Raw genomic sequence first — 19,096 nt, forward strand, 5'->3', positions numbered from 1 at the left:
GCTCCAGATTTCCGAGAACATGACACTTGATAGGAAGATGTAGAGGTCGAGTATTAGGGTTGTAGGTTAGGAGGTAGTTGAGTCGTGCCTTACTTCGTAACATGGTGGGACTAGTCATGTAGGGTTTTTGTCTAAGATAACTAGTGGGAATATTATGGCTTACTATTTCGCTTTTCAGTGCAAGTCCTATTTACTAGCTATCGCTTTTGCTTTACATCTTTCTTCTAGATTTCATGATGTTCCTATTTTTCTTATGACTGTTGTGGTGATACTAATATTTACTAATATTGTCTCCCTTTACTTTGCATCTTTCTTCTGGATTTCATGGTGTTCCTATTTATCCTATGATTGTTGTTGTGATACTAATATTGTCTCCCTTTTTACCCCTTTTTGCCCCTTTTGTCTTTTTTTTTAAGCCGAGGGTCTTTCGGAAACAGCCTCTCTACTCCTTCGGGGTATGGGTAAGGTCTGCGTACACACTACCCTTCCCAGACCCTATTAGTGGAATTTTACTGGGTTGTTGTTGTTGTTGTTGTTATTTGTGTAAAGATAAATCTGAACGAAAAAACTGTTCAAAATCCGAAAAATATTCCAACATAATATTCTAGAGTTTGAATTTTTTACATGTAACTTCTAGTATATTATACTGGAGTTCTAGTATATTATACTGGAACTCCATCATAATATACTAGAGTTCCAGCATAATACACTGGTCCAGCATAATATGCTGGAAGTTTATACACAGGTGCTCCAATCTCCAGTATATTATGTTGGAACTTTCCGCATATTGGAGTTCTAGCATAATATGCTGGAAGTTCATACACAGGTGCACCAATCTCTAGTATATTATGTTGGATCAGTCCATGTTGCAGCAAAATAGTGGCTATTTTTTAATGGCTTTGCAAATGATGGCTATTTTGAAATTATCAGTCCAAAAACTGGCTAGCCCGTGTTATTTTTACTAATATAATAGACGTGATAAAAAATGAGACCCACATTTGCTTTAGCTGCTTTAGGGTAGGGCCGCCTTAACAGAAAATCCAATCTTCTTTGAATTGGTCCTAAGAATCATAAACATTATGCAGTATTATAAATGAGCAAAACGAAAGAATGAAACTTAACTAGAGTGTTATCTATCACCAAAACGAAATAACTAAGTGGAGGATATCTGCATTTCTTTCTAAGGAAAATGGAGGAGATCTGCATTTTATATTGAATATAATGCACTTCTATTTATAAAGTATACACTAATCCTACTGGAGTGGGTATGTTCTAATTTAAGTTGTGAAGGTGCAAGGTTCAATTCTTATATCTAACCTTTCCTTTTCCTTTTATAGTTTCTAACTATATAAAAAGAAATAAGAATATAAAAACCTTCTTCCTTAAATATCATTATCCACTTTAAAGTAGAGGTATGGTCTGAATTTAAAATCTATGGGTTCTAAACTTGTCACCAAATTCATAATTGGTGTTGGAATGTATGGATATCTCAAAGAAAGTGTCCCTTATTTTTATCTAATTATCATTCCTTATTTTCTCTCATTATGAAATAGTCAAACTAGCCGTTAATTTGTCTGTTGAAAACTAACCGTTGGAGCAACACGTATATGAATATGATTTTTAGAGAGCTAAAGATATACTTTTCTCAAACTTTTCTTCCTCCTATATATGGCACTCTTGTGACCAATAACATAGATTTTCCAACTCTCCTTTCTATTTCTCCTCCTCCTTCTACGTTGGACTTTTTTTTCTTAACTTTTTTGCTAGATCTATTTCCAGTTTATAACTGAAAGAATTTGTTGAATCCTAGGGGATATGACTAATTTTATTTATCGTTGTGTGAGCAAGATATCCTTAAGGACAATCTTTTTGACATGCCTCAAGCTTTGCTAATTTCTGTTCTCCATAATCAATTTTCCCCCCATAATCTTGAGGATATTCCACAATTTTATTATGGGGAATAAGATTTATAATATTTTCGTTGACACTCCTATATTTGATGCACAAACTATTCTAGTCATTATTTTAATTCCAGCATCCATCTTTTCTTCAGAGAAGCTATGTAAGTTCCTCAAGTGTCTTAGCTTTGAGACAATCATAAAGAGCAAAGGTGATTTGGACCAAAAAGTTTACAAAACAGTTTGATTTACCTCAGCATATGAAAGGAAAGTGAAGTAATAAGGTTTAAACATAAATGGAAAACAAACATCTGGAACTAAGTATTATTGTTTCTATATCATTTATAACTTATGTGACACGATTTTTTTATTAGTTCGTTAAAAAAAGAATAACACAGTCACATTTTAAGCTTAATAATTTTTTTTTATAGGCATATTACCACACAAATATTATGACATATATAAAAAAAAATATATAACCATACAAAACTATGATATAATTAAGACTGTAAATTTCAAAATTTCCATCAATTTCTTAAAAAGAAAAAACCCAGTCAAAGACGGAGGGAGAAGTAGTAGACTAGTAGTAAAATGAGAGACTCATCGATGGCCGTTGGATCAGATTAATCAAGCGGCGCTCTTTTTCTATATTTAACGACTAGTATTAGTACCCGTGCGGATGGGCGGACACTAACTATATTAAATATTTGAGTTATTTGGCTTATATATAAATAATCTTAAAATTTAAACTTTCTCGATAAATATAGATAATCATTGAATATTAATTAAGAAACACTACATAAAAATGATTAAACATTTCTCAAATCTCCTAGTTATAGTTCTATTTTTCTTTTTTGGTACCATTCTCGCCGGTGTCATTGGATCCAAAAAATAGTTAGGAAGCAAAATAATAACTCATATTTATGGTAAAACAATCAAAGGTTGAGACTATGAAGGACTCTTTTGATACTACTTGACTCTTTTACTACTGCTTGAACTCTTATTTGGTGTGTTGATATTTTTCAAAAATATTTTTATTTTAAAATTTCAGTTTCTAAAACTTTATTTTTCAATAATAATTATTTTTATAATAATGTAAGTGAAAATATTATTCTTAATTCAAAACTCATTTTAATCGGCTATTTAAAATTTTAAAAATTCTTTAGCCAGTGATTTTTTTTTTCTAGTATGACTCCATTTTGATATTTGACATTAACCATGTTAAATATCTGAGTTATTTAAATTATATGTAAATAATCTTAAAATTTAAATCTTCTAGATAATTATAGATAATCGTTAGATATTAATTAATAAACACTACATGAAAAAAGGCTAACATTTTCTCAAATCTCGTAGTGATAGTTTTAGTTTTGCACCATTTTTATTGATATCATTGGAACCTAAAAAAAGGTCACAAAGCGAAATAATAACTCGTATTTATGAACTATGACAAAGCACAAAGGTTGGCACAATATGAACGATTCTTTGGCTACGACGTGACTCTTTTACTACGCTTGAATTCTTATTTAGTATGCTATTATGTTTAAAAAAATATTTCTATTTTGAAATTTCAATTTCTAAAATATTATATAATTTTCAATAATGATTATCTTTATAATGATGCAAGTGAAGATATTATCCTTAATTTAAAATTCACTTTAATCGGCTATCTAAAAATTTAAGTGATTCTTTGGCCGGTGAAAATTTATTTCAGTATGACTCCATTTTGAGTTTATCGATATATCTAACCATAGATTTTGAGTTTTGAATACCCTACAAATACATATTTTTTGTTATTTGAATCATTAAATGTTAGATTAATTGATTGTTATTATATAACATTGCATTTATTTTCTTAAAATTGCCAAGCAATTTTTTCTCGACACCATACTTGGCTTAACCTCAATGCAAACTACTTAAATTGCATTCAAATTCAAATTCGAACATCATATCAGTTTGTTAGTAATAGTGATTTTTAAAAAACGACACACAATGTAAATAAAAAAAAAATATTCTAAGATATTCTTATCATATAATCTATGTATTTGAGTTGAAAACAATATTTGAAATCGATGAGATTAACTTCCAAATTTTTACACTCAACAAAGATGAAACAGAAGAAGAAATTCGTTGTCGTCTCTTATTTCTGATTTTTAGATTTTTCATACATTTTTTTCTATTTTATTTTCTTTATCTTATTTTTTATGTCTTTATTTCTTTTGTTACAAAAAATTAATTTATTTCGTAATAAAAGGGTGAGTTTTAATAGAAATTGTATACATAAACCTTTATTTATATTTTTAGTCTTTGGTTGAAATTTTGTCATATTTTTCTTTTGGCTTTATCTTATCAACCTAAACAAGTGCTCACCCAATCACTTAAATTAAAAAGTCGAGGATGTGTAATTTATATATAATTCATATATAACAGGTGTATAATTGTGTGTTGTCGGTATATCATCTATGTATATTAGCTATAAAAAGTAAACAATAAATCTGGCTGGATATTTATGTAATAATCCGTAAGATCCCGATTTCTTGATTTTATCCATGATATGATTTCTATTATAATTATTTTAAAAACTCTCTACTAAAATTTAAAAATATCTGATCTTTTATTTTAAAATTATATTTTAATTTAAAAAATAATCCCATTTTGAAATAATTTGGTTACATTTTAAAAATAACTATTTCACGTCATACCAATTGTTTTCTTAAATATATTTTTTGTTACACTTGAAAATCACTATAGAAATATATATATATATATATATATATATATATATATATATATATATATATATATAAATAACTATTTCACGATATTTATAAGCTTGATAGTTGGCTTAACCACAATGCTAATTATACATGATAACTTTATTCATTTAATATATATATAAATATATAGATTGTAGTTCTGAATTCCTATGTTGTCCCCACCCAAGAATTCAAACCCACCATTCCCACATTCCCTGTTTTGCTTTTGCTCCGTTTTTATTTTTTATTTTTTATATTAGAGAACTGCAGATTCAGTTCCTTAACATTAATACTACAAACTATTGGATGAAATATTTAGAGATTTTATGAGTCCAAAAGACGACGTTTGAATTTTGATTCCTTTTGCCTGGATAATCACGGTTCAAAATTCTTCCCTCTTTTTTTTTTGCAGTAAATTAATCTCTTTTTTACTGAATCTTCACAGTAAATGTAGGCTTTTTCCTCTTATCTATTTTTGAGTGATATTCAAACTGGCTAATTTTGAAATTACTGCTCAAAACCCTAATATTTTGAATTCTTCCAATGAATTGGTGCAAAAAAGAGGATTTTAAACTATGAATTTTGAATGTTTTAATCTTTCCATTTTTTCCGGGGGTTTTATATTGCTTTTATCTATTCGTGATATTTACTAATATGACATTTTGTATTTTGGTCAATTGATTGTATTGAAATTTGCACATTGTGAATTGTTTAGGAAAAAAGGCCAGTTGAAAATGTTTTTCTATTACTATTGGCACCTTCTAAGTGCATAAAGACACGGCTTCATTGCTTTGCTCATGCTTCGACGACGAGAGTGAGTTGCTCTAGTGGTAAGCATTTCGAGTCACCCAAGATCAAGGCAGGTAGTTCTTGAAGGGAGGGAGGCGAAGGTGTATCCGAAATAGCCTATAAGATCTGCGTACACACTAACCTCCCCAGATTCCATTAATGAAATTATACTCAGTTGTTGTTGTTGTTGTTTGTTGTTGTCACCTATATATACTACGGTCACTTAGCTCAAAGTCTATTTGTAGAGTTAATTTCAAAAGATACATGTTACCTCTCAACAATAATAGGTGTGCCAAGTAACCGGATCCATCAAAGCTTGTACAGAGTCACCTAGTTACTTTTTGACTCGGTTGGGATTTGAATCTTTAATGTTATGGTTCTCAATCTAATTCATTCGTCGCTAGTCCGTACCATCTTTGTTTTAGAACAGGGGGATTATACCAGTGAAATCTCTTAATACATTGAAGAAACACATGTTTAGACAATCTAAGATGGAACCCTAAAAGGCGAGTGAAATTAAGCTCTAGAGGCTCATTTAAGTAGTGGAAGAGGTTAATTATCCCCCCAACCCCAATCCCCCACAGGAGAAAAGGACAGCGGAGGTTAAATGTCCAGAGTAGAGGAGTCATTTATTTCTGAATATGTACTGATCTCGATGATGAGGCTTTGCTGCTGAGTGCTGAAATTTACTAATGGTATCTTTCAGAATGGTTGAAGTTGGCTCCTTTTTGAGCACATATATAAAATTTGCTACTTCTTTGTTATATAAATTGAAAAAATCAAGTAACTACTCCGTGGGCTTTTATTTGCTGAAACCATTATTTGGTGTACATATTAAAAAATCATGTTTGTTGTTGGATTCCACTTGTGGTATTCTACTTTTTTTTTTTTTTTCCTTTTCTTTTGTGTGTGTGTTAAAAATCATGTTTGTTCCCTATGTAGTTTATCACTTTCCAAAATATTCAATTGTCATAAAGCAGAATCTTACATCGTGCTTGCCTTGATTCTGGTTTCTTTCTTTTTTTCCTTATAGTTTTCCCAGAATTTTAGGCATGGCTCCAGCAAAAAAATCTAGAATTGCGAATAAGAGGTTTCCTCCAACACTGAAATCTCTCCCAGTAAAGATGGTAATGGGGACAATATGAAGAATAGCTTGCGGGTGAGTTCAACAATACTTTTGTTTGCTCTTGTATTACATGAAAAGACAATTAAATTTGAGTTCTGTTATGGTTTTGTTTGCTTTTGGAAAATGCACCTAGGATAAATTAGTGTCTTCTTGGAAATGACAAGATGCTCTTTTTTTATTGGTTTGAGAAGTGGGGCTTGTATGTTGAGTTGGAAAGGAGTAATATTTCATCTTGTTTCATTTGGGTTAGATGTAACAAAGTCTTTAAAGACCTGTGGAATTCTGTATGCATTTTGATGCTGTTCTTTGATCAAAATTGCAGAAGAGGAAGGCGTCTGACATGATTGGTCCCCATTGGAGTGAGGAAGACCTGACACACTTCTATCAAGCATACCGCAAGTATGGTAAAGATTGGGAAAAGGTCTGTCCAAATTCAAAGTATATCCATTAATTGAAGTTTCTTGATTATCCTGGTAAGCATGTTTTTGCTGTTGGTTGATCCCTGACGCCTTGCCTGTAAGAGCTGCTTTCTACTTATTGCAGGTTGCTGCTGCAGTGAAACCCCGAACTGCAGAAATGGTGGAAGCTCTCTACATAATGCATATGGTAGGCTCTGAGTGCACTGTGCAGACAACAAAGTCACGTGTCTTTATTATTGAATCCTCTTTGCTTATGAAATCATCTAATGTCGTATCTTGATAGCAATACTTCTCTTCATCTTCTTATCCATCTTCTGAACTATGCTCCTACTGATGTATAGCTGGACTTAAATGTCATCTATACTGATAGCACGGTGAGAGAGCCCATTTTGTCAGAATCTCGTTCTAACGTTTCATGTTGTTGGCTTGTGAACATTTCAATATAAGTTATTTGAGGAGCACAATATCTAATAAGTCAAAAAAATTTCACAATGAAATTTGGTTAGGGTTGTCAACTTTTGTGGGGTCGTATTTTTCTGATGTTCATATTCTCTTTTTCTGTAGTCAATCATACCACATTGCCTAAACTCGACCTTATAATTTTTTATTTTTTTACATTGCCTGCGTTTTGGTTACACTGCCTTTGTTTCTCTGTCATTTGGAAATAATTTAGCCTTTTCTCTTACGTGGTCATGATTGCTGATAATATCATATGTGTTTCCAATTTGTATCATAGACGTGCGGATGTTATGAACATGAGCTCTAGTCTCCTATCTCCATGAGTGTGCTGTGCATAATCAGAAAGTCACTTGTGTAATCACAATTTCTTATTTTGTACTCACCAGTTGTATAGATTTCAGCCGTCCAACAATAGGTTTCCATGAGTCCTCTGAGATTTTCACGTAGTCAAGTACTTTCATACACATAATTTTGTGTTTTCTACCTTGTTTCTCTATCCTTATTTGGAACAATGTGTTCTAACATGTGGGTAATTGATATTACTTGAAAAGATTTGCATCAAAGATGACCCTCAGATCCATAAATCTGCCAGTTGGTGAAATGATTTGTTCATTTTCTTTTTGATGCTATTATGTTGCGTTAATACAGTGAAACAGCCTCCATATGCCATCATTGCATTTAATATAGAAAACTGTCATTTCCTGGTGAAGTGCATGATACTTAGAATGAGCCATCTCTTTCAGAAGAGAATGCCAATAGTCTTTTGGATTAACATTTTGGTGAAAAAGAGTAATCGCTTCATTTGTGATCGTTGTTGCTCCTTAGATGGTTATATACATAAAATACATGGAGTGCCATGTTAAACATCATGAACCATTGTCTTTATGAAAAGATCATCATAAATCAGGGTCTTGTGATTTTTTCCAGCAACAGGTCAGCGTCAATTTGGTCATTGTTCTGTGGTTATATTTTACGACAACCGATGACACTGAATAATTAATATACATGAATATATTGTTAAGTCAAACGTGAAGATGAAAGTTACCTATTTTATTCTACTGTATTTTCAGGCTTATTTATCGCTTCCAGAGGGGACTGCATCTGCGGTTGGGCTGATTGCCTTGATCTCTGATCACTACTGCTACTTGGTAAGGCTTGAGATATATTGAGTTTGAGTAAGGGGAATGTGTGTTATATTATATGTTTTATCTGTCCATGCCTCACTCCCTTCCCCATCCGCCAGACATATTTTTCCTTTTCCTATTTTTTTCAAGTGGAAGGAGTAGTGTTATACATGAAAGAGATACTAGCATTTTATCGTCGTGGCATCAGTGTAACGGAAACAGCCTCTCTACCTCCACAAGGTAGGGGTAAGGTCTGCGTACATACTACCCTCCCCAGACCCCACTTGTAGGCTTTCACTGGGTATGTTGTTGTTGTTGTTGTTGTTGGCATCGGCATCGGTGTACGGATTGCTTGAATACTTCAAACGAAAAGTGCAGCTTGTCTTGAACACAAATGTCTTTGCAATCTGTTATTAGATAAACATCAGGAAAGATGATTCTGTGCATTAGGCCACAGATTCTGATGGTCAGCAATAGTTTCTTTTAAAGAGAAGTGAATATCTGCTCAATGCTATCTCTTATATTTGTTCACGATTTCTGAGTTCTAGTGTTTAAGTATGGTAGCTGACTATGAGATATCAGGCAGCAAGCAACAGCGAGCTCCTTGAATTGGTCTCTCCTTGATATGTGCCGGGTTTTCCGCCGTGATTCTCGCCCAATTGCGGATATTTCGGCTTTATGCTTTTTTGGCTCGATAAGCTTTCCTCGGTCTCGCTCGATCTTGATCTTGGGCGATCTCGATCGGTCTCTAGGTCACGAGCTCGACACTCAAACCTCGCATCATGGTTCGATATTACACGAGTTCGAACCTTGTCCTATTATGTTCCAGTCTGGATTAGTCATACGAAGGGCAAGCTCGATTTTGACCGTATACAGATAGTCCCCTCGTTTCTCGGGAAGAAGATGGCGAGAAACAATATGAATTTTCGAACTCCGACTCGATGGGTAATGACGTCAATGACGCACCCGATTATGATGTTCCAATTTTTTCCTCTTCTTCTCCCTCTGAATCAAACTTGTCCTTGCCATAATGGTTGAATTCCTATTAGTATCCATGATACAAGTCGAATCCTAGATGTAGAAATAGAAGAAGGTGGATCCCCTCTCCGTCGAAAGAAATGAGATTATCGCGGATGTTTTAAAAATATTAACCAAATTTGCCCGACGTAGAGGCAATCAAGAAAGCCGCATAAGTGAATATATAACCTACATAAAAGTGAGCTAATCCAACCAATCTTGCTTGTACAATGGAAAGGCCCACTGGTTTATCTCTCCAGCGAATCAAATTGGCCAAAGGTGTGCGTTCATGAGCCCATGCTAAAGTTTCAATCAATTCCTGCCAATATCCACGCCAAGAAATTAAGAACATAAATCCAGTAGCCCAAACAAGATGTCCAAATAAGAACATCCATGCCCAAACCGATAAACTATTCATACCAAAAGGATTATATCCGTTGATAAGTTGTGAAGAGTTTAACCATAAATAATCCCTTAACCAGCCCATCAAATAAGTGGAAGATTCATTAAACCTGCGAAATACATATACAAACAAACAATACACGTGGAAATGGCCCAAGTTTTCTCAATCTTAGGTACCCATGAATTTCTCAATTCTTCCGAAATTTTCTATTCCAATGAACGACCTCTTACCAGGTGATACTGAGGAGGGTCAGACCATTTTTTATTTGTTTATTTGTTTGATGAAACGACTTGTCCACCCAGTTATCAAGGCATTAAATGCCTGTCAGTCGCTGGTCGGCCATTACCGGTTCCGAACCGTCGCCAGCAAACTATAAAAACCCTAGCTTTTCTCATTCAAACTTTTACACTCAAAGCTCTTTTTACTCTTGCTTCTTCTTCAGAAAATCCCTTTGCTTCATTTTTACACCCAAATTTCTACTAATCAAACAACATACTATCCTAATTCTCCTTTCCTTTGTTCATCAATGACAAAAACTTCTAAAACTGTGCCGCAAAAGGAGGCCGCTTCTTCATTATGATCCGCCGGTGGCGAGGCTGCGGCGGAGCCCCACGCTGAGAAATTCGTTTCGGTAGGGTGCCCAACCGTTACTGATTTTAAGGTCGAAAAGGCCTCCTCGGTACCGGGCCGATGTGAGCTGGTCTCGAGGTACATATGCTCAATCACCGAAAAAATCCTCGACAAAGTTAAAGAGGAATGCAACTGGGACAAAAAACATGTAGTAGTTCCATTGCCTGAGGAATTGATTACTACCCACGTGGAGGGGTTTCTAAGTGTTTACACTCACCCCTTCACGTTGGGTCCCTTAGACCTTATCATCGTTGCTGTCTGCAAGAGATACGACGTGACCCTTGGCTAAATCCATCCTTCCTTTTGGAAAATTGTGATTCTCCTCCGATTTTTCACAAGCAAAATCGAGGGATGTCTTTTCACCCTCGATCACCTTATGCGCCTTTACAGTCCCCGACTCTATCAGGGGAGGGCTGATCAAGCTTGCTCTCCGGGCCAACAAAGCCTTGTTCTCGAGCATAGACGAGGCTCGTGACAGAGGTTGGATGGGCCGATTTGTCCGAATAAGGACTCAGACCTAATCCTTGCTGAAGACACGCCGTTTCCTGAGAAAGGGAACATGAATCGTGAGTAGTATTTTGCCTTAAATGTTCAATTTTGTTGTTTTACTTCTTATCTTCTTTCCTCATATGTGTTTTTGGTGTTGCAGCTGTGGCCCAGATGCCGGACTCGATTCCGGAACTCAAGTAATGGGTCAAGGGCCTGGTGTCGCAGAAACCATACTCCGAGCGTGCTTGGATGGAGTTATCAAAGGGTCGATGGGAGGCCCGCAGTCATAGTAAGTTTCTTTTTTAGAACGGTTATCGTTCGGGCTTCTTCTCGAGACTACTCCCATTTTTTCCTTTGTAGGCCTCGGGAAGGATGTTGCAATGAGGCCCCCAAGTGTTAACCCCGACCGCAGGCGGAATATAGTGCTTTCTGTCCCGGAGGATGCCCAGGTTTTCTCTCCCCCCGGGGATTGCTAGCTATCTTAGATGCTTGGTGACCGATGAAGACCAAGCCGTGATGAACGCGGTGGGAGCCGCTTGCCTGTTTAATGAAGCCCAACATGCTCTAAATCGGGTAACTTCGAGGGTCTTTCCATTCTTTCTTTTAAACTTAGAGTTGTAGATAATTCTAACATCTTCTTCCTTGCTTGCAGGCTTCGGTATTGCATCACGAGGCTTTCCTCCGAATCCGGAAGGAGCACGAGGATGAGGTTCGGGACCTCACTGAGAAAAGTGATACCTACAAACTTCTCAGTGAGAAGCGTCGGGCCGATTTAGTAACGGCTCGGGATGAGCATGCCGAGATGGCCGAGCAGGTATTTCGAGTGCTTCACGATAGTGAAGATGAATTGGAGATAACTACTAACGATCCGATTATGCAGGTCCAACAGAGGCTCGAACAAATCGGACGGCTCCAGACGCAGGTAGATGCGATACAGGCCGAGGCGGAAGAATTCAAAAAGAACATGTACATCCTAGCCTCGAAAAAGGAAACTGTCCAAGCGCAATTGGAGTCGGCCGAAACCCAGCTCCAAGCTGCAAAAGAGAAGGCCTCGGTGCAGGTCGAGAAGATCATGAAGCTTCAGTCTCGGTTGGATTTAGTCGTTTCTGATAAGGCAAGCTTGGCCAACGAACTCGAAGTGGCCAGATCTTAGGTAGTCGTGGCCAACACAAAAGCTGATGCTAAAGTGGCCATGTTTAGGGTCGACGTCGAGGCCAACTTTGCCAAGGCCAAGGGCATGGTAGATCGTGCAAAATGGCAAGCTCGAAGGGAAGCCCTCGAGGGAGTTCATGCCCAGGGTTTCGATATTATAGCCGAAATCGAAAATGCCAAAGCAGAGGAAGCCAGGGCCCGGAGGCTGACCTTTCCCGAGGAAGACTTCAAGAGCTCAAGTGAATCCGAAGACGGGGAAGATCCCGAGGATGTAGATGCAACCTCCGATGAAGACCAAGCCACCTAGGACTTTATATTTTTTGTTTTTCTTTTGCATTTTTTCTGGGGCCGTTTTTGGCCGTTGTAACTTTTGCATTAGGCTGATTTGGCCTTTGTAAAAAACTACTGTATATAAATATATGGCTTTTCTTTCCCTTTCGTCTCTCATATTTTTCCTTTGCTTTATTATTTGTATTCACAAAGGTTGAAATGTCTTAGCATGAAACAATAAGGTTGTGTTCGAGGGTTCGAACAAACCTTGCCTTTATTGCCTTTCTGGGTTTGAGGTTCGATGTTACCAAGCGAAAATATCCTAAGTTTGAGACTTTACCGAGGGTAGCCTTTAGAACCGATTGTAAAAGAATTTTTTCTATTTTCGAAGGCCTATTTTTATTACGGATTTCGGACGTCTCCGAGCCGTGTTAAATTGGCCGTAGCCTTTTAGTTCGGGAGTTACCCATTGGGCTTGTTTTCCCCTTTTATCCGGGCTTGCCCGAGATAATAGTCCCCGAGTGGGGTGGTCATGACCTTTAGAAATCGGGGAGTTGCCTATTGGGTCTTTTGCTTCCGAGGCCCGATGACTTGGGCTGTTTGAGTCGGACGGCAGTCCCCGAGTGAGGGGGTGGTCATTCGCATTCCGGTTATGTATTGCCCTTGGGCTTGTTAATTTCGGTAGTACGAAGCTTTTTAAGGAGGTGTAAAGAGGGTAAATAAGATGATTGCAAGGAAAGTACTTCTCTTTATTCTCGATCGAAACAATCATACATGCGTACATGTTTTATGTTAGGGCTCGAGCGATCCACGTGGGCACGACTCGTTTTGATCGTTTGGCCCTTACAATAAATCCTGTCTATCGAGACCTTTTCTTTAAGAAGTAGTTTCTTCGCTAGAGTTAGTATTCGAAGATAGTGCATATCCGAGGGTAGCCCCCCATTATTCGAGGTTGATTGCAAAGGAACCTCGGATGTTGTTGAATTGATCTTCGGTGTCGATTCGTAATCAGGCTTGATTCTAAGTTAGCACGATTCATTGTTGCCTCGTTAAAAACCTCGCCGGAAAAATCCATTTCGGACAAAATCGGTCTAAGGGAAAAAGAGTGCAACACGTGCTTTCAGACCTAAAGACTTCGTGCCGTTCGCTGAAAAATCCATCGTTGTTTCTTGTCGACCACCTGCAAGTGTTAATCTGAAATAGAAAAGGAATGGAAAAGGGGCTTACCTCAGCAGTAGTACCGTTTTAGGTGAGATATGTTCCAATTGCTCTGTAGTTGTTCCCCATTCATCGTTCCGAGCTTGTAGGACCTTTTTCCGGTGACCTCGAGAATTTGGTACGGTCCTTCCCAATTCGGATTCAATTTCCCTTCATTGGGATGTCGGGTGTTGAGGGTGACTTTTCTTAGCACTAAGTCCCCGACTTTAAAATATCGAAGATTGGCTCTTCGATTGTAGTATCTCTCGATCCGTTGCTTTTGGGCGGCCAATCGGACGAGGGCGGTTTCACGCCTTTCATCCAATAGTTCTATGCTCGTATTCATGACCTCGTTATTTGATTCCTTTGTTGCATATTAGAACCGGATACTCGGTTCTCCGACCAATATTAGAGCTTCGACTCAATAAACTAATGAGAATGGGGTAGCCCCGGTACATGACTTCGAGGTTGTGCGGCATGCCCAGAGAATTTCGGGTAAAATTTTCTTCCACTTTCCTTTGGCGTCGGTTAGCCTCTTCTTAAGATTTTGGATGATGGTTTTGTTTGTCGATTCGGCTTGTCCGTTCCTGCTTGGATGATAAGGTGTTGATAGGATTCTTTTGATCTTGTGATCCTCGAGAAATTTGGTTACTTTGTTGCCGATGAACTGTTTTCCGTTATCACACACAATTTCGGATGGCATCCCGAATCGACATATGATGTGATCCCAAATGATGACTTCCTTCTCCCTAACTTTCTCAAAGGCCTGTGCTTCAACCCACATAGAAAAATAATCAGTCATAAATAAAATAAAGTGAGCTTTACCTGGTGCCCATGAAAGAGGGCGAACGATGTCCATTCCTCACTTCATGAACGGTCATGGCGACAAGACCGAATGGAGTGGTTCCTCGGGTTGGTGAATCATCGGTGCATGCCTTTGGCATTTGTCATATTTTTGAACAAACTCTTTCACATCTTTTTCCATGTCGATCGAGTAATAGCCGACTCTGATTACCTTTTGAACTAATGATTCGGCACCGGAATGATTTCCGCAAGTGCCCTTGTGAACTTCCCTCAGAACATACTCGGTGTCTCTTGGTCCCAGACATATCGCTATTGGACCACCGAACATTCTTTTGAACAAAGTTCCGTCTTCAGACAATGTGAATCGTGCTGCCTTCGTGCGCAGGGCCCTCGATTCTTTTGGATATGAGGGAAGCTTTCCGGTTTTCAAATACTCTATGTATATATTTCTCCAATCCCAGGTCAAGCTTGTGGAGTTTATCTCGGCGTGGCCTTCTTCGACTATGAGATATCTCGGCACGACCGCCCCCTAATTGAGCTCGTTGTCCTCGACCGATCACCCTAAGTTTGCGAGGGCATCAGCCTCACTATTCTGATCTCGAGGCACATGTTGCAAAGTCCACTCCTTAAATCGGTGCAAAGTTACTTGTAACTTATCTAGGTATCTTTGCATTCGTTCTTCCCTAACTTCGAAGGTTACGTTAACCTGATTCATCACGAGGGAGTCGCATTTGGCTTCGATCATCTCCGCTCCCAAGCCTTTGGCTAGTTCGAGACCTGCAATCATGGCCTCATATTCGGCCTCGTTGTTAGTTAATTTCACAGTTCTAATTATGGGTGTTTAACAGGCGGGCTGGGACGGGCTGTACACAAAAAAAATCAGCCCGTCCGTTTAACGTTCCGGGCTGTTAGCGGGCTGAATTAGCGGGCTGTACTTTTTCGGTTTTTTTTTTGTCCGTACGGGTTCGGGCTTAGCGGGCTGGACCGGGCCGTGCAATATATACATATATTTAAAGTAAATTTTGTTTTTCTTATTCAATGTTATTGATACTTAAGTGTTTGCAAACTTTTAAGGCTTAGAATTAAACTTTGAAGTTACAGTTTTAAATTTGAAATTTGAGTTTTACAATTTTAAAATTGAAATTTGAAAATAAGTGGCTACAAAAAATTATTTAATAAGACCAATAGGCAATATGTAAGGATCAAGCTCCGAACACTTTCATTTGATATTTTTATTGAATAATATATAATACTTCAAATTAAGTTGCAAGTTCTATTTTGATTTTGTTATTTTTGAACTTGCAAATTAAAAGTTTATAACAATTACAAAAAAAAGAAATAGTACATTACATGCTTTGCATCATTTTTGTAAGTTCATCCATGTCAACATGAGGTTCTTGGTTTCCGGCATTGGTTGAATCAGAACCATAAACCATTATATCTTCAATTTCTTGGTCCTCCGCTTCATCTACCTCGTCACGTCCTTGATTTCGCCGTTCTGATCTTATCCAATCTCTGAAGCACACTGGAATTTTCAAAGCGTTGCTGCCCAATGAATGATGGGTATCTCCTAATTGCTGCCTTGCTTGGCTAAATGCGCTCTATGATGCGACTGTTGAAATCACATTTAGCACGTTTCGAGCCATGGCCGAAAGAACAGGAAATTGATTTGAGTTGCTCCTCCACCAACCCAGTGGTAGAAATTCCTTTGTGCGGGGCTCTGCTGACTTTTCCAAGTAGAATTGAAGTTCATCAATATTCCTGCTACTGGTTTGTTGATGCTCTCCTAGTGTAGACCAAATCAAATAATCTTTAACACTATCATTATCATCCAAAGCACTGGTCCCAGATGTTGAAACTGAACTTGAAGGAATATTTGCATCTACAGCAGAAGAAGCATCAACAATGTTAGCATAATAATTATATAATATTTCTAAATGTTTGTGTAGATCAGAAATACAAGTGTCAATATCAGGAGTTTCAGTTGGTCCAATATCCATATAAGAATATAAAGCACTGATTAATTGGCGACAAGTGGTCATTTTGATAGAAGGGTTTAAAATAACACCAATTAGATAAATAGGGGGAATTGGGTAGCCATATTTGAATTTGACCGTTGGTAACAGTCCAGAAAAAAAAAAATTTTAAAAAAAAAACCCCGTTAAAAACCGGGTTGAACCGGCTTGTAGCCCGTTAAAAACCCGTTAACGGGTTAACTGGCTTAGCGGGTTCCGGTGCACCGGTATCAAAAAAGTATTCGTTTGAAACCCGCTCCCCGCCCAACCTGTCCCAGCCCGCCCCCTACGCTACAGTACCGGGTTGACCCGAGCTGAACCGGGTTGTAAACGGGTCAGCCCGACCCGATTAACAGGTATAGTTGTAATAGATTGTCTAATCACGCTGCCTGTGGGTGGTTTTAGTACGATGCCGAGTCCGGACCCTTTTGCATTTGAAGCACCGTCCTTAAAGAGGGTCCAGATTCCCGAGGACGTACCCGAGTTTACCAATAGCTCTCTTTCGACCTCGGGTACTAGGGCCGGCGTGAAGTCAGCCACGAATTCTGCCAAAATTTGAGATTTAATGGCTGTTCGGGGTCGGTATTCAATATCATACCCGCTGATTTCTATAGCCCATTTGGCCAACCGTCCCGAAAGCTCGGGTTTATGCAAAATATTTCGAAGTGGATAAGTTGTTACAACACATATGAGGTGATATTGAAAGTATGGTTTTAGTTTCTTAGAGGCGCTTATCAAAGCGAGCGCTAATTTTTCTAGATGGGGATACCTAGTTTCGGCCTCACCTAAGGTCCGGCTAACCTAATAAATAGGAAATTGCGTACCTCGTTCTTCTCGGACTAGGACTCCACTTATCGCTACCTCCGATGCTGCCAAATACAAGTAAAGCTGTTCGTCTGCCCTCGACGTGTGAAGCAGCGGCGGGCTTGATAAGTACTGTTTAAGCTCTTCCAAAGCTCGCTGGCATGCCAGAGTCCACATGAAGTTGTTCTTCTTTAGCAACGAGAAAATTCGGTGGCCCTTATCGGAGGACCTTGAAATGAATCGCCCCAGGGCGGCTATTCGCCCGGTTAACCTCTGCACGACCCTTACGTTGTCTACTACCGTGATGTCATCGATAGCTTCGATCTACTCGGGATTAATCTCGATTCCTCGGTTGGATACCATGAATCCGAGAAATTTGCCTGACCCGACCCGACCCGAATGCGCATTTTTCCGGGTTCAACTTCACGTTGTATTTCTTTAATATATTGAGAGTTTCCTGCAAATGCTTCAAATGGTCCTTTACTCGTAGGAACATAACTAGCATGTCATCAATGTAAACTTCCATAGATTTCCCTATTTGTTCTTCGAACATCCGATTTACTAGGCGTTGATAAGTGGCACCAGTATTTTTTAATCCAAATGGCATTAGATTATAGCAGTAGGTACCATATTTAGTGATGAACGAGGTCTTTTCCTGATCATCCGGGTTCATCTGTATTTGGTTGTACCCGGAATAAGCATCGACCAAACTGAGGATCTCGTGGCTGGCCGTGGCATCGATTATGCGATCGATATTAAGGCAAAGGAAAAGAATCCTTGGGGCATGCTTTATTTAGATCTTTGTAATCTACACACATTCTAAGTTTGTTTCCTTTCTTAGGGACTACTACTACGTTTACTAAACATTCGGGGTATTTTACTTCACGGATGGACCTTATTTTAAGAAGCTTGGTTACCTTGTCTTTGACGAAAACATGTTTGACCTCGAACTGGGGTCTTCTTTTTGCTTCACCGGATGGAACTTCGGGTCCAAGCTTAGTTTATTGGTGGTGATTTCCGGTGGGATCCTTGTCATGTCGAGATAGGACCAAGCAAAGCAATCCATGTTAGCTATAAGAAATTGAATAAATTTTTTCCTGAGCTCGGGAGTTAACCCCGTGCCCAGGTATACCTTTCGTTCGGGCAGATGTTCGATCAGTATGACTTGCTCCAGCTCTTCTACCGTTGACTTGGTGGCGTCAGAGTCATCGGGGATTATGAAGGATCGAGGGACTCCATAGTTATCATCTTCGTCAGTCCCCTGCTTTTCTAGTTGGATCGAGGCCGGCGTCTATGATTGCTATTTGGCCTCCTGTTTTCCCTTCGAATTTGACCCCTTCGTAGATGAGAATGTCGATATCGGAATCACTTCGTCAACGGCAAATATTTCCTTTGCGGCAGGTTGCTCCCCGTAGACTGTTTTGATTCCCTCTGATGTTGGGAATTTTAGAACCTGATGAAGAGTCGAGGGCACTACTCTCATGTTGTGGATCCATGGTCTCCCGAACAAAGCGTTATACCTCATGTCGCCCTTGATCACATGGAACTTCGTCTCTTGGATGGTCCCGGCCACGTTTACCCGCAAAGTTATCTCGCCTTTAGTGGTTTCACATGCCATGTTGAATCCGTTTTTCACTCGGGCCGCGGGCACGACTTGGTCTTGTAGACCGAGTTGTTCTACGACCCTCGATCGAATGATGTTGGCCGAACTACCTGGATCAATTAACACACGTTTAACTTGAGT

At 38.4% G+C, this 19,096-nt stretch overlaps 1 protein-coding gene across 9 annotated transcripts in view; it reads left to right on the forward strand.

Annotated features, from left to right (window-relative positions):
* The first annotated feature begins 4,839 nt into the window (after positions 1 to 4,839).
* LOC104102643 (protein ALWAYS EARLY 3-like) overlaps positions 4,840 to 19,096 on the forward strand; it is a 37,871-nt gene continuing 23,614 nt past the window's right edge. For 4 of the 9 annotated variants that reach the window (XM_070191571.1, XM_070191573.1, XM_070191569.1 and 1 more), the window contains exons 1-5: positions 4,840 to 5,034; positions 6,477 to 6,602; positions 6,892 to 6,990; positions 7,113 to 7,175; positions 8,518 to 8,595. In XM_070191571.1, the coding sequence (XP_070047672.1) occupies positions 6,585 to 6,602; positions 6,892 to 6,990; positions 7,113 to 7,175; positions 8,518 to 8,595 (258 nt within the window). In that variant the 5' untranslated portion in view covers positions 4,840 to 5,034; positions 6,477 to 6,584. The other 5 variants (XM_070191570.1, XM_009610409.4, XM_009610406.4 and 2 more) reach the window with 5 other exon arrangements.

The sequence above is a fragment of the Nicotiana tomentosiformis genome, chromosome 12 (assembly GCF_000390325.3).
Source record: "Nicotiana tomentosiformis chromosome 12, ASM39032v3, whole genome shotgun sequence".
Classification (NCBI taxonomy): domain Eukaryota; kingdom Viridiplantae; phylum Streptophyta; class Magnoliopsida; order Solanales; family Solanaceae; genus Nicotiana; species Nicotiana tomentosiformis.